Source organism: Ochlerotatus camptorhynchus, unplaced genomic scaffold (assembly GCF_037179485.1).
Source record: "Ochlerotatus camptorhynchus isolate MF236.1 unplaced genomic scaffold, CSIRO-AGI_Acam_v1.1 ptg000017l, whole genome shotgun sequence".
Taxonomy (NCBI): Eukaryota; Metazoa; Arthropoda; class Insecta; order Diptera; family Culicidae; genus Ochlerotatus; species Ochlerotatus camptorhynchus.
The window spans coordinates 1,350,660-1,375,960 of record NW_027040509.1 but is presented as its reverse complement, the minus strand read 5'-3'; the positions used below and the strand labels follow the sequence as shown (position 1 = coordinate 1,375,960).

General features: G+C 41.9%; 1 protein-coding gene across 4 annotated transcripts in view; it reads right to left on the bottom strand.

Moving 5' to 3' along the window:
- Window positions 1-5,376: 5,376 nt before the first annotated feature.
- Window positions 5,377-25,301, bottom strand: part of kuz (zinc-dependent metalloprotease kuz) — a 299,784-nt gene continuing 279,859 nt past the window's right edge. For 2 of the 4 annotated variants that reach the window (XM_065223435.1, XM_065223441.1), the window contains exons 7-14: window positions 20,388-20,534; window positions 20,155-20,315; window positions 19,855-20,089; window positions 19,267-19,789; window positions 18,960-19,201; window positions 18,605-18,886; window positions 18,288-18,540; window positions 5,377-8,061 (exon numbers count right to left, since the gene is read on the bottom strand). In XM_065223435.1, coding sequence (XP_065079507.1) covers window positions 7,937-8,061; window positions 18,288-18,540; window positions 18,605-18,886; window positions 18,960-19,201; window positions 19,267-19,789; window positions 19,855-20,089; window positions 20,155-20,315; window positions 20,388-20,534 — 1,968 coding nt within the window. In that variant the 3' untranslated portion in view covers window positions 5,377-7,936. Of the gene's footprint in view, window positions 8,062-17,996; window positions 18,100-18,287; window positions 18,541-18,604; window positions 18,887-18,959; window positions 19,202-19,266; window positions 19,790-19,854; window positions 20,090-20,154; window positions 20,316-20,387; window positions 20,535-25,301 lie in introns of those variants that run through there. The other 2 variants (XM_065223447.1, XM_065223442.1) reach the window with 2 other exon arrangements.

The following is a 25,301-nucleotide window of genomic DNA, read 5'->3' as shown; positions in this document are numbered from 1 at the left end:
GCGTGAATTCTCTCCCGCTTTCGCTTGACTCGATTGTGTTGTCTCAGATCGTGGAGCTTGCTGTGGCTTTTTGAAGTATACCTTATCACAATTTGTCGGCTGGATGTTTGGAGGGGCTGGCATTTCAGCAATCGGTTGCTCAGTTCGTTTTAGTGGTATTGTTACACTGGGCATTATTTTTTTAGGCGGTTGTTCGCTTGGCGCTCTCGATCTGGTCCCAAAGGACGTTGAACTTCCCGGTTTTGATTGTACGGGGTTATTCAACTTTGCAGCAGCCGCTTGTTTGGCAACGTTTGCATATGACGGCTTTGTCTGATCAGCGGCCAGTTTCTGGATAAGAAGTTTTTTATTTTGGATACAGGAGATCCCGATATGGATGAGCTCATTGCAGTGACGGCATGTTTGTTGTTGGCCAGTGTATGAAACGGCTGTTGATTCTCCGTCGATGGTGACGTCAGAGGGGATATTCTTCTTCACCACCATGCGTGCAATACGGACACCCGTGCCAATGTTGTCAAACATATATTTCGAGTCCCACATCACTTCTCGAATTGACAGAACATCACCGTATTCTGATAGAAAATGTGTAATCTCTTGGTCTGTTACGTCCTCCGATAGATCGTACAGTTTCACGTCGACACCTCCGTCCTCCATCCACATCCGGAGATTGTAACTAATGTTGTCCACGACGATTTCGTGCTTGCCGTTATGTTCATCGACTACTCTCTGTGCCACGGCGAGATCACTAGCCTTCACGAAAGCGCAGCCGTGAGTTCTGCTGCACTGAATCCGCTTGACTTCTTCTCGTTTCATACCGAGTTGGGTACCAATGAAGAGATGAAGCTCTTCATACGTTGGTTTTTTAGGCACCTTCGCATAATCGATGCGAAAAGTGTTTTCGCGCCGATTCATGGCGAAGCCGGTACCGTGTTGACGAAAAAGAATAAACACGATAGGCCCGACGGTGCCTGTATAACTACTTCGACCGAGAGAAAGGAAAAAAAACTAGAAAAGTAATCTGTGTTCGACTTCCGCTGTCAAGCTCTAGCGAGAACGCGTCTGCTTTGCTCAGAAGTTGAGCGCTGTATAATCGTATTGTCAATACATTCTATATTGACGTCAATACATGGATATTGATAATATTTCTGAATTCACATCAACATTAGTGTCAATAATTCCTCTTCGCGTCAATATATTCATACGTGTGGGGTTCGCTTTAGCTTGTTGGAGGCTATTCGTTCAATGAGACCGATGAAGCACTCCTCTTATTTCCCGACCGAAATCCGAGCCAAATTGAGTACTTGATCTAACTGCTCCTATGCCATCACTTTAGACTGGGTCCCATCTCATTGCTCTATTCTGCGTAACGAGAAAGCGGACTCGTTGGCTAAAGTGGGCGCTATGTAAGGTGATATTTTGCGAGGGGGGCGACACATCTAAATCTCAAGTTTAGATGCTCAACAAATCTCACACTAGCGAATCAATCTTCGAAAAATCTTCTTTCATTTGTCGCATCTACTTGCATCGATCATCATCTTTTTGCAGGAAATCTTTAGAATCGTTATCAATCTTCTTTCTATCTATTCAGCGTGCGCGCAGTTAGCCACAGCAAAACACTATCTTTTTTGCATCGTAGATAGAGTCGTCCCCCTCGATATTTTGTTCTCAATTACCCGTCAGGAAGTCCTCACCAACTGGCAACAAAAATGAAATGAGAGTGATCTTGGAAGATGGTTACATTCTATTATCCCACAGGTGTCGAACAAACCGTGGTTCAAAGGGTGCCGGGACTGTATACGTGTCATTTCGAGGCTCATGTCCAATCAAGCAGCAATTTGTGCGCCTGAGCTAGTGGTTATCACGAGATCGACCATGTGCTTTGGTCATGTACCCTCCATTGTGTTGCTAGATCCGAGTTATCCGTATCCTTCAGGGCCCGAGGAAAATAACCTATGCCGCCCGTTAGAGACATGGTGGTGAGCAGAGATCTCGACTATTGGAATTTAATTTATGCGTTTTTAAAACGGATTGATCTGAGGATTTAGTAGTTAGTGTCATCTTGTGTTCTCCCAAGTTGTTAGCTGCCCATCGGTGTACCCCCATGTCTGTATTTTTCATCAGCATGTCGCTGAGTTCGAGATCATGAGCACATTGCTCTCCAAACCTAGTGTTCGGAATCCCTACCCTGGCATCCATTTGTTAAAATCGGTTACCCCTAACCTCGAGAAAACCGCGAGTAATTGGCCCCCGCTTTACTAACGTTAGTTTTAAGTAATTTTGTAGTCCAAACAATGAAAATCGGCTTCGCAAAGCTACGGCAAATGAGCCTAGAAAAAATATATATTCACTCACGGGTTAAATACTGTTATTTGCCTAAATTCATTAAAATCAGTTAGAAATTTTGTTTGTCAAAGTTATTTTCGTCTCGTGGTAGGGAGAGCACCTGTTTTCTCATTGTCACATGACGGCCGTGATATTTACCAGGTCTGATCAGATCTGCCGCCATTTGCCGCCCTTCGAGCAATTTAGTCTAAAAAAATGGACTATTTTTGATCAAAACGTCACCTGAAATTATGTGAATATACCTACTTCAAAACAAAGCTTTACAAAAATGTGTATTTTGGCTGTATGAACAACTTTCTACAACATATCAAACTTTTTGAGCCATAGGTATGGTAAAAAAACGGATTATTAGGGCTAGTGAAAAATTCAATTCTTACTGTCTAAATCGTGCCGCTAGAAAGGCAATCCCCCTTATTCTGCGCCGCTGTGGGTGAGGTGAGGTGACTTGTGAAAAAAGTCACCGCGAGTAAGGTGACGCTCCGTGTAAATCAAATGGAGAGTCACCTCACCTCAGGGATGGTCCATTAATTATGTCACGTAAATTTGGCCCATTTCAACCCTCCCTCCCCCCTTTGTCATATTTTTTGTATGGACCTTAATAATTTTTTGTATGGCTCGTCACAGTTTTCAAAACCCCCACTCCCTCCTACATGTGTGACATAATTAATGGACGACCCCTCACTCGCGGACTAAGGGGGAATGTTTTTTGCAACTTTGCTGAAGACACCAACGTATTATCCAATTGGTAATTGGTAAAAGTTGATTTTTCATTTCACTCCTAGGGTGATTAATCAAAATGCAGGATACGTCAAAAGATAGCACCCGAAATTCAAAGAAACTTTCCCGAAGACAGCACAGGCCTGAAATCAATTTTTCTCATTCAAAAATCAAACGATCACGTTTTTCATGATTGACTTTACTTCTAATCCCACTTCTAAAATTTGTGATGAAATTGTCTATGACCAAGGAATCAAAAATATCTCCGAATGACAAAATGACAAGCGATCAACGAACCGAATGATAACGCTATGTCAGAAGTGGAAAGCAATAATGATATAATCTTCTTCCTTTTTTTTTCATGACAAGCAGCCCGTGCGACACAGCTTACTCGGGGCGGTAGAAGGAAACGAGCAAATTGTTGACAAGCTGCTTCACGAAGTAAAGCCGAAGATGATACACGTGTGTTAATGGGAATTTTTGTTATGTCTTTTCTCGATTCAGATTAAGCTATGTCCCCATCCGTGAATATTGCAACAAAGCAGGCAAGCAATAGGTGAAATAGCTCTAATGTTGGCCTATGGATCTAAGATTGGGCCCATCGCTAAAAATCTGCTATTTATCAATTTTATCTAGATGAACGCGCCATTGGGACGGTACTAATGGATATTTTTGGTCACTATTGAAAACTAGCTGAATTTATGTATGGGCCCAAATTAGGAGCATTTAGGCCGACATTACATCCATTTCCCCTATATATATTTTATTTCTTTATTAAAGAGACTTTCAGCCTTGGTCTGGTTCGTCTCTGGGAATCCCAGATGGGGATTCCCCTATTTGAGGGTTAATTTGGTGGCCCTGGAAGAAAACCTCCGAAAAGAGGGTGGGGCTTAAAAATGGGGTGCTCAGTGGCTGTCTTAATACTGTCATTTTGTTGAAGAATTCCGTTTTCGTTGCGTTGGTCGGTATAGTTGCTGATGTGGGTGGTTAGTAGCGAGATTCAGGTTCCGAGTGTGATCTGGTATGGTGGTGATGGTGTGTTAGGTGATCAGATTAGCTTCCCGCAGAAAAGCTAGAAGGGCTGTGATTCTGGTAGGATCGTTACCGAGAGCATCGCGGATGCTTCCCGGGATGTCGTAGCGGGTTCTTGGTGCTTCGTATTTCCGACAGTGGCAGATAATGTGATCCACCGTTTGTGGAATTCGGCATAGATCACAGATCCTATGGAATGGTCCGTCTCCCTTGTAGTTGTGGGAGATGTTTGTATGATGTGTTCGAAGTCGGGTTACTATAACCTGCTCTCGATGTAACGGTGGGTCACCCTACCTGGAGATGTCTCTTTTAATTTTTCTGGTGGCAGGGGTTTCACTGGCCACCCAATCACGAGCCCAACCTTCGTTGGTGATTTTTGATACCCATTTTTTGAGGTCCGGACCAGGTACAATTCGCGTGTACTTGGCCATGCAACGACCTGGGTTGGCTAGTTGGCCCGCATTTACGTTACCATGGACCCCGCAGTGTCCAGGTATCCACACAAAGAAAGTGTTGTTTGGCGCGTGTTCCTGTATCGCCTGGATCCAAGGGTGTTTGCTCGTATCGGATTCCAGTGAGGCTACCACAATAGCGGAGTCGGTGAAGATGGCTATTGCTGGTCGGTCGTCGGGAATGCTGGCTGCAATGAAGGCGGCAATGGCTTCCACAGAGAAAATGGAGCACTGATCCGGAAGTCTATGGCATTCCGCGAGGTTTGGGCAGAAAATTCAGATTCCTAGCTTTCCCTGGGCTTCCGAACCATCCGAGTACCGAATGGTGTATCCTCCATATTTCCGGTTCTGGAGTTCGACTACCGCTTGTGCCACCGCTGAAGGATTGGAACCAGCTCTGAATTAGAGTTTGATTGTGTGGTCGGTCAGAATCTTCGGCTTGATCCAACCCCTCGCTCAGCCCCAGTAAACCTTGGATATTGGGGAGAGTCGGGTTGGACAAGCAATCAATATATCATTATCCTTCTACCACTCCGATCGAGCTATGTTACAGAGCGAGTTTGTCTTGGTAGTTAGTCGTAGCAACCATTTTGTCTGTATCGTTGGTTGCTTTATGCTTTTGGATTCGCTGTCAATGACTATTTCGTGGCAAGCGAAAAAAATAGGCAAATTCTTTACACTCAACATTATGACTATCGGATGACTTATAAGTGACTGACCGAGCCAATAAAAAGCGACCTGCTACCAGCCCTGCTTATCACAATGTCAACTTAGAAACTAAAGGTTTTTCTTTCCTCCTATTTCCGATACACTTTCCCGGAACCTTCGCACATTTCGATAATCCTCAATTTTTCTTCGTTTTTATTTAGATTTTTCTTTTCATTCATTCTTCTCAGCGCCTGCCTTCATCATCTGCAATAGATATATGCCTATTTACAAACATTTACAATTGTGTGAGTGTTTCTGCGTGTATGTTTAGGTGATACAATAAACGGTCCAGTACTAGCTGTCTATTCGTTCTTCGGCTAAATTTCCGTACAGTTCTCAATCACACGGACACTCTTCCACCTAGCTAAATCCTGTTTGCATGCAAGAAGTGTGTTTAGTTTCACAGCAACATCATCATCGCTTCCGTACTGGTTTTAGGAGACTTGTTCACTCAGAGCTTTTTTTCACTCTTCTGTTCGCTTCTAAATTTATACAATATGTATGTTTCTAATATGAATGTATATAATAAAAATTAAAAAATAGATCTTCATATATATTGGTTTTTCTGTTTCACACTTTTTTCGTTTTCTTCTTACGAATTTCCATTCTCTTTACTTATGCTGTGTATGTGTATGTTTATGTATCGTGTTGTTGTTTGTTGTTGTTATTTTGAAGTCAGAGTTCCTCCCTTCAATTCTTCGTCTTATCAATCTATTCCGCTAATCCATTCCATTCTGTTTCACATTATGATTATTATCTTCTTTTTTTTTGCATGTTTATACATTTTGAATGTTTCGTTCCATGGAGATTTCTCTAAATGCCTTCACCTCTGCCTTCGAGATCCAAAAACGTGTTAAAAGAAAAGGTCAAATTTGCTCTTAGCTAAAAAGTAAAGAATGAACGAAACAAGATACACAATCTTCAACTTTAGGAACTAAAACAGAGCAGGGGGACAGGGGAAAATTTATTGTAGCTAGATAAATTTGATGAAATTTCTCTCATTTTGGCCTAAACTATGTAATCGTTCCTAAACCTAACTAGTGTTCAGTGGATCGCTGTGTTGAGTTTTGCTCTGTTTGACGGGTGTGAATTAACGGGGAAAGTTGGCCTTCTACGCTTACAATCACAACAATCGCTGAGTGGAGAAACAACGGGGACTTGAGCATTTGGCTTTTGTGTTCTGATTCTATCGTCGGGGCAAAATCAATCACCCCAATATCATTACTGGTTAGGCAGTTCTCAGAGAGTGTGTTTCATCGGTTGGAAAATGCACGGGAAATGATTCCCCTTGGTACCTTTTTTTGAGTTTTGTAGCAATAAATCCATGTTCTTTACTAAACCAAATCCGTCACGTGTAATACTTACGACTTTTTATTTGTCTTCACAGTTGTCACACTCAGTTCCTTCGAGATGTATCGCTTCTCCCCGCATTCCATGTTTTGTTTTCAGATTTACTTTGTTTTTGTTTAGAAAAATATATATCACATATAGCATTTTTTTTTTCATCATCGTCCTTCTGTCAACCCTAACTGCTGCTGATGCTACTTTGCTGGTTTTGACCATCTTCTGAATTTTACACTGCTCCCTTCAAGCCGTCCTAAAATGTGTCAATTTTAACGCACCTAATTAAGTAGTATTAAAGAGAAAAATCGTTGGCAGTCGACGAATTCGTTCGACAAAAACACACGGAGGGAAACTCGCGACCACGCACTTCTTGGAATCAAACCCGAAAACCGATTCCGACTTCTTTGCAATTTGCCTAAACTATGCTGCTACAGTCAACAGAAGGTAAAAGTAAAAACTTAATACCTCTTCCTTTCTTCTTCCTTGCAGTTTGTTTTAGGTTCTACAATAGTTATTTGTTTTGTTTTATGTAACACTTTTGTTCGCTATATTTTTTTTTCTGGACCCGGAGGATAGTACAAATTTCCTTTTACTGTTTTTATTACATTTCCCATCATACAGTTTCCGTTCGACCGACACACGCGATGCTAGTCTAGTTTTGATACGTTTGCATTTTCATCTCAGATTCATTCGTTAATCCATCTCTGTGTCTAAAGTAAAAACCAACCTAGTCCACTTCAGTGGTGACTTCTCAGTTTTTAGATCATAAACAAACAAAAGAACAACTGAACTGGATGCTCCCGAAAATATCAACGAGTTCAACCCACTTTCACTTTACTCTAATACCTACAATACCACAAAGATTTTTTTCTTCTTTTGTTTTGTTTTGCAAATTTTGATTACGATCTAATGTGTCTCACTTTGTATTGATTCAGAATATAATACTCATTCGTTCAATAATTCGCTTTAAATCTTTCGTCTCTCTACCGATGCTTTATTTTAGTTTGTCTTATCTTCTGCTGTTTTATAATGAGAAAAAAAACGTCTATTTGATTCTCGGTTTCCTATTTGTGTGTACATGTTTGAGTTTTTTTTTGTTTTGCTTACTTGCTTGAATCAATGAGTTGGGTTTTGTTTGTTTGTTTCGTTCCATTTTTTGGTTCACCTTAGAAAAATAAAAATATCTTATAAATATTGTTATTGTTGTAGTAGTGGACATTCTCAAAGAACGCACTGCTGTTGTTGCTCGTGTTCAGGCTGTTGCTGCTGTTGATGGCCGCCGATGGGCCCCGGCTGCTACTATTGCTACTGCTGCTACTGGTGGTAGAACGTCCATCATGTCAGACCTTATTGTTGGAGTAGTGGCGCCGGGGCAGCTCGCCGTACGTGCTCCGATCCGGATAGGCTTCGGCGTACAGCTCGGCATTGTTCATCCTGCTATAATTCTGTATTAGCGGTGCGGTTGCTGCGGATGGGATGGGTTCGGTTAGTTATACGCACTTTACTGTACAAATGTTCACACACAGTTTTCTTTTTTTGTTAGTTGATGTTAAACCACAAACAAATTAAATAATTTAAAATGTTAGTAATCATTACTGGAACAATAGACGTGCGCAGACTTTAGGTTTACAGACTGAATCAGGGAGTGAATTTACAGAAATGCTTCGCCAAATGTGGACGAGACGACCTACAAGATGACGAACGAAAGATAGGTAATGGAGTGTTCAGTTTGAGGCAGAGAAGAACATAAGATTGGCACTATACATAGTACCGTAAAGTGTGATAATTATACGTACTTAAGTTCTAATTCTGTGCAGTTTGAAAAAAAAATAAACGGTTGTGTCCTAAGCACGACCGTTATTGACGCAGGAATACGAGATTGTTCTTGTTGCTCAATTCAACAACAATTACGTTTGTAAAATCAACAAGTTATGAATCAAATTCCACACCCATTTAGGATAGAACCTATTCAAAATTTGGATCGACATATGTTCAATCAAATATCGGTAGTTGACAATGTTTATTTTAAAACGGTTTATTTTAGTCTTCAATTTAAAATCAATCAAATATCTAACGCTGTAACTGTTGTTTAAAACAATTGAAAGTCAATTTAGTTGTATCATAGTAACATATTTTAAACTCACAACAGAACTGATCTATCCCCGTTTACAAAAGGCATAGGGCTATATTTAAATTTGCAACTGTACCTTCAAGAGTCAAGTGGACTGTAAAAACCGAAGGGCTCAGCGTTTGCAAGAATAAAAAACACATCCGCACGCGTGAGCTTCTTAACAATGTCTAATTTATGTCCTTTCTCTTTGCATTGGATGAAACTTAAGATTGGCGACAGTGAATTTAGGTGTGAAGGCATTAGATATGAAAACACGGTAAAAGTTGGATAGTGGGAAAAACGACAATTGTTCCGTTGTACATCCTCCCGGCCGTTGAAATGCTGAATTTCAAACTTCCGGCATAGTTTCAGGATTAGCCGCATCTTCTTCGTCTAATGGCAACAAGCACACATTCTTCACCGCTCGTTTGATGATCGAATCCTTCGTCTTCATTGTAACCACTCGTACGTGGCCATCTTGGCCCGGATGTAACTCAGTGATACGCGCAAGACTCCACTGAAGTGGAGGTAGATTATCGTCCACGATCAACACTAACACGCCAATCCTGAACTTGGTGACCTTGAAATCCCGTTGACGCCGTTGAAGCTCTTGGAGATAATCTGTCGACCAAGTCTGCCTATACTTTTGCCTCAAGTCCTGAAGAACCTGCTAGACAGCCTGCCGACTTTAACGTTTTCGAACGATGGTTCTGCCAAAGCCTGAAACTCCCGGCCGATCAGAAAATGTGCCGGAGTAATAGCTGTCATATCGTTTGGGTCGTCCGATGATGGAATCAATGGGCGTGAGTTCAACGTTGCTGCTATATGTGCCAATGTCGTTGACAATTCTTCATATGAAAGTTTGTGATCGGCCAGAATCGGCCGGAGGTGAAATTTGACCGATTTCACCCCAGCCTCCCATATCCCTCCGAAGTGTGCACTACGGGGAGGTATAAAGGACCCATCGATGTTTCGCTGAACGCAAAATTCATTCAGCATCTTCTGATGCATTTCCGTTTCGAATAGCTTGGCAAGTATTGCTAGTTCGGTATTCGCACCAACGAAGTTGGTGGCATTATCTGATATAATCTTTGAAGGTAGACTCCTTCTGCTCACAAAACGTGAAGGGCAGCCAAGAACGCATCGGTTGAAAGACTTGAAACTGCTTCCAAATGTATAGCCCGCGTAGCCATACACACAAAGACGCATACGTACCCTTTGGTCATCACACATTTTTTAACAGAAACCGCAGCCTTCAGTGTGAACGGTCCGGCGAAATCCACTCCGACGTTGGCGAATGGATACGTTGCTTGTACTCTGTATTCTGGCAAATCTCCCATCAACTGCGTCGCTGTCTTCGGGTTTGCTCGATAGCAAGGTGTGCACTTATGGATCACATTTCGAATAATATTCTTGGCTCTAAGAGGCCAATATTGTTGTCTCACAACAGCAAGCAGTGCACGCTGACCAATATGCATGTTGCTTTTATGAAGATAGCGGACAATGGCAATCGTCACTGGATGGCTTGCAGGCAGAAGTAACTGATGTTCACTGTCGTAAGGAATCTGAGCGTTTCTAATCCGTCCTCCCACTCGAAGTATGTCATCCTTCTCATCGATGAAAGGGTTCAAGCATTTCAACGGATACTTGAAGTCCTTTTCCTCCGTCAACGCTCTGATTTCCCAATTAAGGTCCATATAAAAAATGTGACAAAGGGGAGAGGGGGGGGGGGGGGGGGGGGGTTGAAAATGGGCCAAATTTGCGTGACATAATTAATGGACCTTCCCTCAGGATCTAATGCGTCATTCCACGGAATCTGATGCAGTGAAACTTTATCATCTGGAGAATTCCTTGAAGGGTATTGCAGTTGGTGCCATGGACCTGGAAACTTTGCAGAACAATAACTACCAACGTGCCTGGGATATCCTGGAGGAAAGATTTGGTAACCAACGCCTGATTCTAGAATAGCATATTCTAGACTTCCTGAATCTGAACAAGATGACGAAAAAGTCTTTGAAGGACCTCCGGAACCTCGTCGATGAGTGTTCCCGCCATGTTGAGAATCTAGTTAAGCTCAACCAACAGCTTACTGGGATGTCCGAGCTATTCGTAGTGACTGTGTTGACTCGAGCGTTGGATGACCAGACCCGTGAATTGTGGGATGCTTCCATCGATCCAGCTCCCTGAATACGAGCCAACGATCGTTTTTCTGAAGCAGCGTTGCGTTATCCTGGAACGGTGCGAGAAGAGAGCTCCAGAGTCGTCCAGTATTAAGATGATGGTCCAGAAGACATCGTTCCCTAAGGTTATGCCATCCAAGGCTTCACATCCAGCGTCAGTGACATCACTATATTCGTGCGACTTCTGTTCAGAGGAACATCAAAACTATAAGTGTCCAACATTCCAGAAGATGACCTCAGAACAGAGAGTGGCTAAGGTGAAGGAAGTAAACCTGTGTTTTAACTGCATACGAAAAGGCCATCGCAGTGCAGTGTGTTCCAGTAACAAATCATGTACGAAGTGCTCCAAGAAACATCACACATTGGTTCATTTTGAGCAGCGTGAGAAGCCGGAAGTGATTTCCAGTGAAACACCGAAGGTACCCGAGGAGAACAAAGCGCCAACGGTTGAGCAACCTGTGCATTAGACTGATGCAAAATTTGAAATGTTCGCTCCACACTGTTCAAACGGTTTCAAATCAGGTCCTGATAAACCTCCGAAAGTTTAAACTCATTTGATAAGACACTGACTTGGCACAAACCATTTGAAGTTTATATGGAAATTACTATGGGAAAAAAAAATTTTTTGTTCATTGTCTTCTAGCCTTTTAACATATTGTACTGTTTACAAATTCTATTGCTATTCTTATGGGAATTTTTATCAGCTACAACTTTGCAGAAAATCGTTTTTCAGCCAAGCGTCAAATTAAATACTTATTAATTGTTTAGGAGAATGATAATCTTATGGCAAAATTAAGCAACTGTATTGTGGGCAACACTGTATTCTGCAGTGTGACATAGTGCCATGATTTTTGCAAGGGGGGGAGGTGGCTGTCAAATACGAACAATCGTCGCCTACCTCGCATAACTGGTTCCAAACGTAAACAAGCCATAAGAAACCTACAGCGTTTGTTTACGTTTGGAACCAGTTTCATACAAGGTGATCAGTAGGCTGATTTGACAGCATATCCCCCCAGGATTTTTGTCCTCTATTCTACGCGCCATAAACACCAATGTTGCCTGCTGAACAGCCTGAACAGTTGATTGAGCATAATCATAAGACATCAGTGACTTGGATCATTAATAATTTTTGTTCCTTACATTTGATCGAAAAGTGTTCTTTAACAAAGTTGTAGCTGGGAACATTTTCAACAAGCTCAGCTATCATTTTCTGAAGTAGAGTGAACTGGTGAATTTTGAGATAGATATGAACCGAAATTATAGTTTCTTCATAGTAATTCCCATATAAACTTCAAATGGTTTGTGCCAAGTCAGTTTCTCACTAAATGAGTTCAAATTTTGGCTAATCAGGGCCCAATTTGGAACCGTTTGAGCACTGTGGAGCGAAAATTTCAAATTTTGCATCGGTCTACTGTGCATGCAACCTGTTCTAGCAGCGGTTATCCACACAAGCAAGCGTTCCTGATGACAGCGATGGTGTGTTTGACATCGAATAACGGACAAACTCAACAAGTACGAGCATTAATTGATTCCGGATAGCAGATAAATCTACTTGCTGAACATGTTGTGCAACGGCTGAAACTTCCAAAGTATTCGACCAATGTACCTGTTATCGGTGTTGGAGGTAGCAGATCCCATATCCGTCACAAGGTGGTGGTACAAATGACATCGAGCTATAGTGATTTTGCCACCAACGTCGAATGTCTCGTTACTCCGAAGGTGACAGGCACCATTCCGTCTGCACGTGTGAACATTGATTCTTGGAACATCCCTCCCGGTATTCTACTGGCTGATGCTTCATTCTGCAGTCCAAGTGAAATAGACATGCTGATTGGAGCTGAATTATTTTTCCACATCCTAATGCAAGGCCAGATAAGGATGTCCAATCGCTTGCCGACATTGTACGAGACTTCGTTCGGATGGGTTGTAGCCGGTTCATACGAGGAGCCAGAGGAAGATAATCCAGTGTGTGCCAACATTGCTATGACTGATGGTTTGGAGGCGTGTATGCAACGATTTTTCGACCAGGAGGAAATTACCGAATCCGCTATTATGACCAGTGAGGAGCAGCTTTTCGAAGAACATTATCACCGTCGCGATGAAAATGGACGATCTGTGAACCAATTAGGAAATTCCAGGTCGTTGAAAACGGTTCCTGCTATTGGAGAAGAAATTGGCGAGAAATCCTGATCTGAAAACTCAATACGCAGCCTTCATCGAAGAATATAAAACCCTTGGTCATTGTCGCGAGATAAATCAGGACGAAGATCCAGCAGGTATCCAGCAGGTATGAAGCCATCGAGTAGCAGCACCAAATTGCGCGTGGTATTTGAAGCGACAGCGAAAGCAAGTGGTCTATCCCTGAACGATGTGCTGATGACTAGTTCGAACAGTCAAAGTGACTTGTTTTCCATCGTATTACGTTTTCGAACCCACATTGTCGTTTTCTCTGTGGATGGTTCGAAAATGTACAGGCAAATTCTTATAGATCCGCCCCAAACGCGGTACCAACGAATCTTCTGGCGTGGTAGTCCATCAGAAGCGCTACCAGTTCTGGAGTTGCTGACCGTTACTTATGGGACTTCGGCAGCTTCCTTCCTTCCAGTTAGCTCGTGATGAGATAGCTAATCATCCAGAAGCGGCCGAGGTAATCTTGTACGACTCGTATATGGATGACATTCTATCTGGCGCAGAAACAGTTGACCTAGCCAAGAAGCTACGTCAGGACCTCGAAAAATTAATGCTGAAGGGTGGATTTCCGGTGAAAAAGTGGTGCTCCAATTCGGAGGAAGTACTAGATGGAATTCCTGTGGGCCTGCAGTGTAGGATGGGATGATCCGCTTCATGGTGAGATTTTTCACCGATGGGAAGAGTTCCAGACATCCTTAGATGAACTGAGCAACATAGAGATTCCGAGGTGTGTCGTGATTCCAGAACCAGAAGCCATAGAGGCTCATGGATTCGCCGATGCTTCCCAGGCAGCATACGGAGCTTGTCTGTACCATACCATTGTCTGTGCATTCGACAAAATGGATCAGCTGCATCTCACCTCCTGTGCAGCAAATCCAAAGTAGCCCCACTCCGTGCGATGACCATTCCAAGATTGGAGTTGAGTGCCGCCTTATTACTTGCCAGGTTGGTAGAAAGGGTGGTTCCGATGATACCAATCAGAACCCAGCAGATATTGTATCTCGAGGAATGAAACCAGTCCAATTGAAGAAGTGCGACCTAAGGTGGAATGGATCACCCTTCCTTACTGTAGCTGACTATGTGACGGAGCAGATTGAAGAACTTTCAGAACATGAGATTCCTGAGCTGAAAGAGACAGCTGTCGCCAACCCAGTTGTTTAGAAATCCTGTGATCCTGTGCTCGAACGGTTCAGTTCATTTAACAACCTCCAACGTGTTTTGGCACACGCGGTACGATTCCTGTGTTTAGTCCGAGCTCCTCGGGAGAATAGGAAGCCATTCAATACATTAACCGTTCAGTTCAGGATATGCGTCTGGAAATCTTGGACGGTGGTTACATTCCTTATGTTTCTTCTAGTGTTTCTTTGAGAGCGTGGTTTAAAGGCTTGGACTTAAATCGTGACTTCATTCGCGTGATGTGACTTATGTCCAACCACTACTCGTTAGATGCGCATCTCCATAGAACAAACCTCGTGGACAGCAACATCTGTCGGTGTGGAAACGGTTACGATGACATCGATTACGCAGTTTGGCAATGTACAGATAATGACGCCGCCAGTGTGCGACTTTTGAATACCCTCGAGGCCCAAGGAAGACAACCCTATATCCCTATCAGAGACGTATTGGGAATCCGCGATCTCTGCTACATGCAGTCAATTTATGTGTTTCTGCAAATGTCTAGTATAAGAATGTAGTAGCTTTGTCTATTGTCTCTCTTTATTCGGTTTTTGTTTGTCTTTTCCCCCCGTCTCGATGAGTCTTATCGTCGCCCACTAGCCGGTCGAAGTCCACACAAAGCTATACCTGCACGCAGAGTTGGTTGGAAATGCTATCTAACATGGAGCTTTAGTGTGATAATTTATTAGCTAGAGAATGATCTTAGAAGAGGGTAGGTAGATAGGCACTACCATTCAAACTGGCGACAACGAAACCTCACCTCCAAGCTCCTCCCCTGAACCTTTCCTTCGACAATGTACCCCTCTAGCCTCAGGTATTCGGCCCAACTCCTACTAGTCATACAAATAAGTGAATTCTGTTAAAAACAATGAACTATGAAATATCGGCTCCGTAAAGCTAACGCGATTGAGCCTTCCAAATAAACGAACTGGATAAAAAAAACTGTTCAAAATTTGAACAAATTTAGTTATAATCTCGATTTGCAGGAGAATTTTAAATTTTGTATGAGAAAATGTATGAGAAAAGGAACGTTTTGAACGAACTTGCCAACAATCCAAATATTGCTCAAATTTCACAAAACCTCTGACTTAGATTAAAATTACTATACAAAACAAGTTTGTTGAAGACTGCACATTGTAGACGAAATACGCGTATCTGTCAAGGATAAACAAATAAAGTATTGGAATTAAATGGAAATTACTAATACTTCTCTCTTTCTTTATATTTAATGGTATTCATTTAAGACGCCGAAACTGCCGGTAATCGCAAGTCAGTCCCATCTGCATTTTTATCAATTTTGAGTTGGCATCATTATTCAGTTTATCTTTCTATGTTTTTTGAGATGTGCTATTGAAAAAAGGTGGTTTGTTCAAGAAAAATGAAAAACAATACCAAGTCAAATTGTCCCACAGCGAAAAGTAACCGCAAGTCAGTCCCATTAGAAAAAAATATGTTAGAAATGTTAGACAACACAACGCATCATGAGATTTGTGTCAAGACAGATTTTGTCCACTTCCCCTATGGTATCTGGAACATGTCCGGATGTGGCGTTCTTACGATACTCAGTTTGACCGCTAATCGATATGGCTTTGAATTATCATGTGATTTGATGTATCGCTTGATGGATTTTTTTTATTATTTAAAACGGATTTACCACTTCCCGGGGATAGCCGGAACATGTCCGGGTGTGGCCAACATGGTGCTGGTCACTCATCATGACTCTTATTGATCTTATTTTTGAATTCTCATGTGAAGTGATTTATCGGATGGTGGGTTTGGCACGTTTATGAAAAGCTCTGGTCTGAGAATACCTGTTTCGGCCATTGCTCTGGAACCAGCGGAATAAATCCAGAAACATTCAATAACGTTCTATAGGACCATGGTATCTTTCTACTGTTCAATACTGTGCTAAAATAATGCAGCATCGTCATGGAATTGTGACTGACTTGCGGTTATTTTTCTCATTCACATTAAATGTAATCGCAAGTCAGTCCCACTCAGAGTTTGGCCATAAAATAAAAATTTCACGATATTTTTCCAATATTTTTGGGTAAACATAGATGCATTCTATCATATTGTACGTTTATTTTTAAATTTATCCCTCCAACATAAGTGTCAAATCAGAAAACTTGAAAAATCTTTGAACGCCGTTTTCTCATTTCCAATTTTTTTTACAGATGGGACTGACTTGCGATTATGGGCAGGAAACTTCTGAGAAAAAAGTTATTATTATATTAATTTAGACCTATTGCTCCGTGCATACAGGGGTGCTTAGATTAGCTGCTAATACCTGTTAACCTGCAAGATACTGTTACAAAATTATAAAAAAAGCGGACGTAAATCCTTTAAACGATGAGATTGCGATTTACTTCTTTATGCAAAAATTTAAATGCATTTTTAAGCACTTACAAATTTGTAGCTTATTGAAAAAATAGAATACTTCAAACAAACAAAAAAGAAAAAAAAACACCTTTTCTAAGGGGGTATTACCAACCGGTAACCGGTGGATTTTAAATTGGCTCACTACTTGACTAGCCTATTGGTCCCAAGCAAATCGATTGACGTACCCCATTGTAGTCAAAATTCTAGAACTACACTATGTTTGTTTTGATTCGCTATGGAGCATGTTTATTCAGGACCTACTAGTCTTAGAGTTAGCTCTATGGTACTACCGTGTGTACTCTATTTATATCCTATAACTTCGTCCACTTGAGCGATAGAAAATGTTCGTCTTCGACAAAGTTTCTTTAAATTAGGTACTTCATCTACAATGATTTCATAGATATTCATCAATTTTAACAAGACAAAAATATATATACATATTCTTTTTTATTTGAGTGTATACCACCAAAAAATTGCTTTTCTCAAATAATGTACTGAAAAAATGAAGAAACATTATAGAAGACATCAAAATGCTACATTCAACAGTTTCGTCGCAATTAACCATGTCCCCCTTTTTTTCAGTCCGTCCCACTGTGCGACGGGAGGATACACCAAACACTGACGCACGGTTGCTATACGAAATGTAGTAACAGAACTCACAACAGATATCAACTCAGGTTATGGAAAGAAAAACAAAAATCAAAAACAACTAATACTAACGAAAAATCGATGTTAGTCACTAAAACAAAAAATTTAATAACACTGAAAGATATGTTCTATCTATGGAAGAAGTTCAGTTGAAGATGAACGCTATGATGAACGTGTTGAATTCTATGATTTTCCGACAACAATGAGTGCAATCATAGAAAAAACGTTCACAATTTTGAAGATGTTCCAAAATCGGGATGAAATCAGAGAAAGATAGATAGAGAGAAAAGAGAACGGCGTACGAACAACTTACTATCTGAAGAAATACAAAAGATAGAGGGACGTATGCGGCAACAACTCTAAATAATAGTACGCAATAATTGGTGCAAATAAAAAAAAAAACTTAAAATACGTGTCTGTTAGTAAGAATGCCAATTGTTTATGTACAGGAGAGGGTGAGTTATTTGTTTTTCATAAAAATTTAGAAAAAGAAGGAAAACGATGCTTACTACTTTGGGTCCGGGGATAAAACAACAAAGCATAACCAGCCATGAACGAAATCAAATCTTGGTTCGTCTTTTGGTCCTAGTGAATAAATCCTATAGCGTGTAGTTTTAATTTGCTGGCTATAAACATTGATTCTTTTTTGTTCTTACTGAAGCGTAACCGTAAACTAGTATGGGTGTTTTGCGTTTTTTTTTTTGCTTTGTAATGAGGGTTTTTTTTGTGTGAGTGTGATTTTGGGTGTAATTTGGCCTAACCGATTCGCTCTACGATTTGGTTCTATGCTTGCTGGCGTGTCGTTTCTTGTGAACGGCTAAAAATGATATAATAAATAAAACTGATTATTTTTCACGATAAAAAGCGAGAAATTCTAATTAAAAGAGGGAGAAAAGTACAAGAAAGTGGAAAATTTCCTTTGATAGGGAACAACTTCAACGACGAGATAGAGAGAGAGTAGCGAGGAAATATTAACTTCAAAAAACAACTCTTGGTAGAACACACCTTTCGGTGGATAGTATTGTTGGCCTCTGCCTTCACCATACCCATGCGCTGGCACTCTGGAACTACTACTGTTGGACGGCCGAGCGGCGCCAGACGAGGATGGGTGCCCACTACGGCGTTCGCCGTGGCCATCACCTCCCCCGCTTGTGCCTCGGCTCCTACCGGCGCCGCCACCGCCGCCCCCACCACTGCGGGACCGATCATTGTGCGGCACAGGAACCGTGCGTGGTCCATGACCATTGTGATGATTACGCTGAAAGGAAGATCAGATTGATATGCTTTCAATAATAGGGCATACCACACACTGCTGCACATACCATTCGTCTTAGGGTGTTCATTGGCCGCCGCAGTGTATCGGTTATCCGTCGTGCCGGTGGTTTCTTCGGGTTCGAACTGGGCGTGTGCACGGCGCAACACTTGATGAACATGCCCATGAAGATCACAAAGATGATGCTAAACAGGCAAACCATGTACCAATTTTCCGTCACCCACTGGGCCACGGTTTGCAGCGTCTGCCTGTTGAACAGCAGATTTTTTAGCTTCACCAGGGGACCCTCCGCGTCGACGGCACGGCATTTTAAAAATACATCACAGTATCCCTAAATGTACGAGGAACAACGACAATCGCAATTAGAATTATTCGACATTTAAATTAAATTGATTTGGTCATACTTGGAAGTTATCACAGGGCGACCCTGGACGTAAACTAATTCCACCATCCGGTAGACCGTAGAGATGAGCAAACTCACTGGTGCTTCGACACGTGTTGGTGTCGTTCCCATTCTGACAGGCAAGCTCGCACAGTTTTCGCTTGTCAATGTTCGGGATAATGTTGGAAGTAAGGAAGCACTCGGACATATTCCACAGGAGGCAGATCGAACCGGCGCATTCACCCTTGATGCACAGTTGTGTTCCTGTTGGGATAAAAGAAACGTTTTAATACCGTTGAAAACTATCGTACCCCGTGCTTCGCCAGTACCGTTATTGCACTTGGTCTTATCGTCACGCGGTTTCGGTTCCGGACACTCGGCCGTCGTTCCGTTGCACGTCGAACTCCAGGAACACTCCGTTTCTTCCTTACAGGTTATATTGGCAAAGTTAGAAACGAACTTGCAAGTATTGCTATCACAGCACGGTCCCTGCGATGGACTGCATTGCGTCCTGGCTCTTCTCGTACAACCCTTAGCCGTAGCATTCAGCCCTAGGTCCACCTCGCTGATAACCCGCGGATAGCAGCACTTGTCGGCACATTCCTCATCGTTGAACCCGCAATCGCATTCCTCTCCAATTTCAACAATCTTATTGCCACAGAAAGCACCCTCCGAGGCTTGGAAGCAATTTCGCTTCTTGCTATCCTCGATCGCATCCAGCACGTTCGAGATGTTCCGTACGGAACAGGTGGAAAATTTACTATTGTTCGGACGATCCCCGCTGGTGGCACTGGCGAACATGATGTAGTTTCCGTTGATGCCCCCAGGGCGGCACTCGGCGGGATAGTCGTGCTGTTGGGAGATTAAAGGCCTGTTATGATTCTTTCTGCTTCAATCAGACTTGATGTCATGCTTACCGGTGAGCCGAAATTGTGGCCAATCTCGTGGGCCAGCGTCAGCTGGGACACCTTCGGTGGGACCCGACTGTTGTAGTTGACAAAGGTGATGATACCCGTGTTCAAGGAACGTTTGGTGCTTTGATACAGCCCGGCGACCGTTTCGGTGTAGGTCTTGTACTTTTCGCAGATGCCCCCGGACGCACCGGACGCGGATGCGACCCACGCCAGACCCAGGGTACCGCCGGTGAAATCTCTGTGGATGGAAAACGGACACATGAACTTTCTGCTCGGCCACAACCGGTAAATTGATCCACTCACCGATAAGTGAACACATAAGCCAGACAGAAAATCTCATGATTTCCCAGCGAGTGAAGATTCAGAAAGTTGGACACATCGATGTTCTCCATGCAGAACGGATTCGATTCCCCGTTGTAGTTTTCGTTACAAGCCGAGTCGTCGTCAATTTTGATTCTCTGAACCTGCAACCAAACAAAAGGAAAACAGTAATTCATCATTCTTGAGTGCCATCCATAATCGCAAGTCAGACTCACCTCGAACCGAATGTTACGATGCTCTATCCGCCCGTCAAACTTGGTATTACGGTAGATGTAGTTGACGGCCGTCACGTGGTGCGCTATTAGCGAGAGGATTTCCTCGCGAGTTTTCTCATCAATCTCGTTCTTGCGGCCTCGGTCGTGCTGGAAGGAGGACATAAGTTGTCAGTAATCGTTAAGCTCTTCATCTTATTTCGTCCAGATGCACACACACACAAACAGGGATTAGCTTGACCACCGCAAGTGATGACTCTGTTAGCAGCAGCAGAGATGCGAAGGAGAAAACAAGTGCAGAGACAAATTGTAGCGGACTTCCCCTCTACAGACTGGTGCACTAACCAACCGCCGAACGGACGGAGGTCCGATAATAAATCACTTTTACGGTTCCTGCGATGCAGACGCCATAAAAAAATATATGTTACAATTTATGGTCCTTAAATCTGCTTCGTTCATTTTCATGAAGGAATAGAGATTTTCGTTTTACTCTAACCCCCACGAAAATGCAAGCCAGAGAGATCTAAATTGGCGTAATTTCTCATCTTCAAGTTCCGAAAAGCTCACGAACACGACGCATTCAATCGTACCGCGTGAGCTTTTCAATGCCACCAGGCGCGGCCTCTAATCGGATCCGGTTATCTACACGCCAAAGGATACACACTTTCCCACCCTTTCATCCCTTTCCCCGCCCCCATTCCGAGCATTTAACGAGCAGCGAAAAAGACCTCCCTGAAATGTGATATGCAAAGCCATCGAGCCGTCATCAGCGTCACCGTGGACAGAGAAAAGCGTTACACGATAGGCCCATTCATTAAAACAAATGAAGGAATTTATCATTATGCTTTCCCAGAAGTGGGATAAATAAATCATGTCGTAATTTATTATCCCTACGGACTATTGCTCGCGAAACGCTAATACTTAGTGAGGGGAGGGGGAAGGAGGCTAGACATGGGGAATATGAAACAGCAAAGATCTCCAGCGAAATTTGAGGGATATTCCGCAGGGGAACCGGATTCCTGGAAAGCGTAAACTGACTGGGCCAGATGTCGAAAGTTCGAGATGCCCCTAGGAGGATGAACATAATAGCACATTCTAGTCTGTTAACGCTGAAACCGGCCGGTATTTGTACGAGGTTCTTAAAAACCTTTTTCTTTTAGTTTCATTCGATAGCTCTAGTTATGAACATAGAAAAATCGATCTACGGTTGTTGAATCAATTATGAGAGTTTAAGAAAATTTGTGTATGAAAAATTTAAAAACTAAATTAACTTAAATTCTTCAGAAAAATCCTCATGTTTACATACCGCAAGAGACGCCAGGACTTTACATTGGCTTACATATTTATATTTATGACGCAAATGTTGAATGGTCGCCATTTAATAAAAAAAAAATGCTGTTTAAATTTTTATAACCGTAACTGTCACCTATTAACAAACTAAAGGGTGTCCACGATGAAATTGCCACACTATGAAATTGCTCTAACTTTTTAACCGTTGGGTAGAATTTAATGAAAATTTGGGTGGATTTAGTTCATAGTGCATTATTTACATCCTGCAAGTTTTAAAGTCCTGTGAACAAAACTCGCGGAAATGGAGTCGAAAGAACAGCTCGTGCGTGATAAAATCTTGCGCATTCATCACGAGAACAAGGATCTCTCGCATCGTTCCATCGCTAAAACGTTGGGAATCGCGAATTCCACGGTGTCGCGAGTGATTAAGCGGTTCGAGGAACGGTTGACCACCGATCGGAAGCCCAGAAGTGAAGGAAAAAGTATTCCGTACAACACCAAAAATCACAACCGCGTAGTTGGGGCCTTCAACCGAAATCCGAACGCCTCCGTTAGGGATGTGGCTAAGAAGCTGCACCTAAGCCGAAGTTTTGTCCAGAAGGCCAAAACTAAGGCTGGGCTTCGAACGTTCAAGGTACAAAAGGCCCCTAATCGCGACGAGAAGCAGAACAAGTCCGCCAAAACCCGTGCCACGAAGTTGTACCTCAACATGCTGACGAAAGTTGAATGCTGCATCATGGACGACGAAACATATGTGAACGCCGACTTCAAACAGATCCCCGGAAACCTGATTTTCACGGCCAAGGATAAGTTCAGCGTTCCGGAGCATGTCCGCACTCAGAAGATGTCCAAATTTGCGAAGAAATTCCTGGTTTGGCAAGCCATCTGCACGTGCGGGAAGCGGAGTGCACCTTTCGTGACCCAGGACACGATGAACGGACAGGTGTACATAAAAGAGTGCCTCCAGAAGCGGCTGCTTCCTCTCCTGAAGGCCCACAACGTCCCAACAATCTTCTGGCCGGATTTGGCCTCATGCCACTACTCCAAGGACGTGCTGAAGTGGTATGCGGACAATAAGGTCAATTTCGTGCCGAAAATGTTCAACCCTCCCAACACTCCGGAGCTCCGCCCCATCGAGAAGTACTGGGCGATTATGAAGCAGCACCTTCTTAAACGACCTAAGGTAGTGAAGACAGTCGAGGAACTGAAGAAAGGATGGGTTTACATGCCAAAAACGGTTGATTCACAGGTTGTGCAGAATCTTATGGCCGGGGTTAAGGCCAAGGTGCGGGCATTTGCGTATGGACTGTAAATAAAATACGAGTAAAATGGTAAAATGAAGTTTAATAGTTATTTCTCAATCCCTGAAAATTTGATGGCAATCGGATGAAAACTCGAATTTTGCGAATCAATTTTGTGTGTGGCAATTTCATCGTGGACACCCTTTAAAACTAAAACTACGATCCTGTTTCTTTGTCTCTGCCACAGACTTGTTAATATTTGGCTGTTAACCGACAGTTAAGTGACTGTCACAGTCAAATTTGACTGTCGACAGACAATATTTTTGAAGTAATTTTTATTGAATGTGACATTTTAGCATTTGTGTATGTGATCACATGCACTGTAACCGCAAAATACCCAATAATGACTATAAAAGGCTCAATATTAACTACAAAGGAAGTATTTTCGAGGGAAACTGGGACTACCCATTAAATAAGTAAACAAAAATACCCATTTATGAATACTTTAACTATTTTGTTTGTATTACTTCTGCGTGAAGTTAACGATTTACATAGTTGAAAATGCTAAGTTTCAAATAACAGACTTAAAGTGTTCATTTTATACGATAGATGAAGAGATAAAAGTATAGAGTTGATAGTTCCGCTAGAGTACGGCATTGTGAAAATAGTATATAGAGAGTAGAAAGCGAGCAAAGGTCAAATTTGAGGAAGGCACGAATCGGGTTGATCATCTCTCTTTACCAAACCGTAAGCTCCACAGAAAATTTGCAGAAACAGACAAATTTGTCTGTAAAGTCAGCAAGAATATTTTATTAGAAAAATTCCTTATTAGAGAGTTGTATAGATTTTTCTCCTTTACTTTATTTAAATCTTTGATTTACCTGTGATCTTGACATTTTTACCTATGGGATGAGTACTTAAGGGGGTTAGATTTTGATAAGTTCTTTAGTGGGAATGACACTGATGAAGATTGCACATTGTAGTCGAAATACGTATCGGTCATTGATACCAAAATTAATTAGGTGGAATTAAAAGGAAGATAACCCTTTTTGCTGTTTTATTCAAGCATTACGCTAACAACCCAATTTCATTACTTTAAGAATTTGTTACCAGACCATGATCACATAATCAGATAATATGTAAACTTTGACTGTACCAGGGTGGTCAGTATTCTTTTTTTAATTCCCAGTTTTTTCCAGGTTTTCTCGGTACAAATCTGAAAATTTAAGTGAACTATCTGCAACTCGATATTGAAGAGAACGTCGAGTTATAGAAATATCGAGTTGTAGAACAACAATCCCATAGGAAATCACCATCACAGTAGCCATAAAAATCATTTTACTATGGTTAAATTACTCGACTGTATTTAGTAAAAAAAACAAAAGGGGTTAAATAATGACATTTGTTTTTAAATCGTTACTACATGCATTTTTTTGACGTAGGACTATTCTATATGGGGGTACACTTTGTGAAAACCGAAAATGGAACATGTAACAAAATTATGAAAGATTTTGAACGCTAATAACTCAACTTCCCCTGGACCAATTTCAATATTTTTATCACCAATCGATCAGATATATTTCTACGCATCTGCCAAATTTAAGACGTTATCATTTTTCAAAATGTCACCTTTGAAAATTGCACGAATGCGCAACTGTTGCTTTGAGCACCGATTGCCTGAGAAAAGTGATTTCCCTAACACAGATTTCAAAATTGAATTCCATCCGGTCTCACCAAACGGTGTTTATTCAATCACAGCGTGGTGAGTGGTGGTATTCTCCAGTATATAACGATGCAACGCAACGAGTTGCAGTCCAAATGAGCATCCAAAGAAAGAATAAGAAGCCGCACCGCTACTGATTGGAATCAGTTGCTCTTCGTGAGTTGCTGTGGGCCAACTATGCCAAGCGCGTCATACTAAAGAGTATAAACAGAGAGAACCTCGCTCAATTGCCTATTCCTACACAAAACACAAGCTCCTGCTGCAGTTAACAAATAAGATTTATTATATAAGACCACGCAGTTCTACGTCACCATTGCGTACAACCCCATAGGGCTGTTCCTTGTAGTTTTTAATTTATTTACACAGTAAAGTACTATAATTTCGTGCACCTAAGTCCTTAAATTTACGCGTTTTTGATAAACTCGAACCAAATTTTTAATGAGGATATTTTGGATTTAGATAGGTATTATTGACTAGTATCTGCAAAACATTTTTTTTTATTAAAATACATTACAAATTGTTGAAAAAAATGCACAGAGTTGGGCAACGCACGACATTACGGCACGGTGGGTGAAACATCTTCAGTTAGAGCAGTTCCAAACTCGATTAGCATAAAACTCAATATGCATAACTATTTGTTATGGGCAGTGATTTAGATATTTG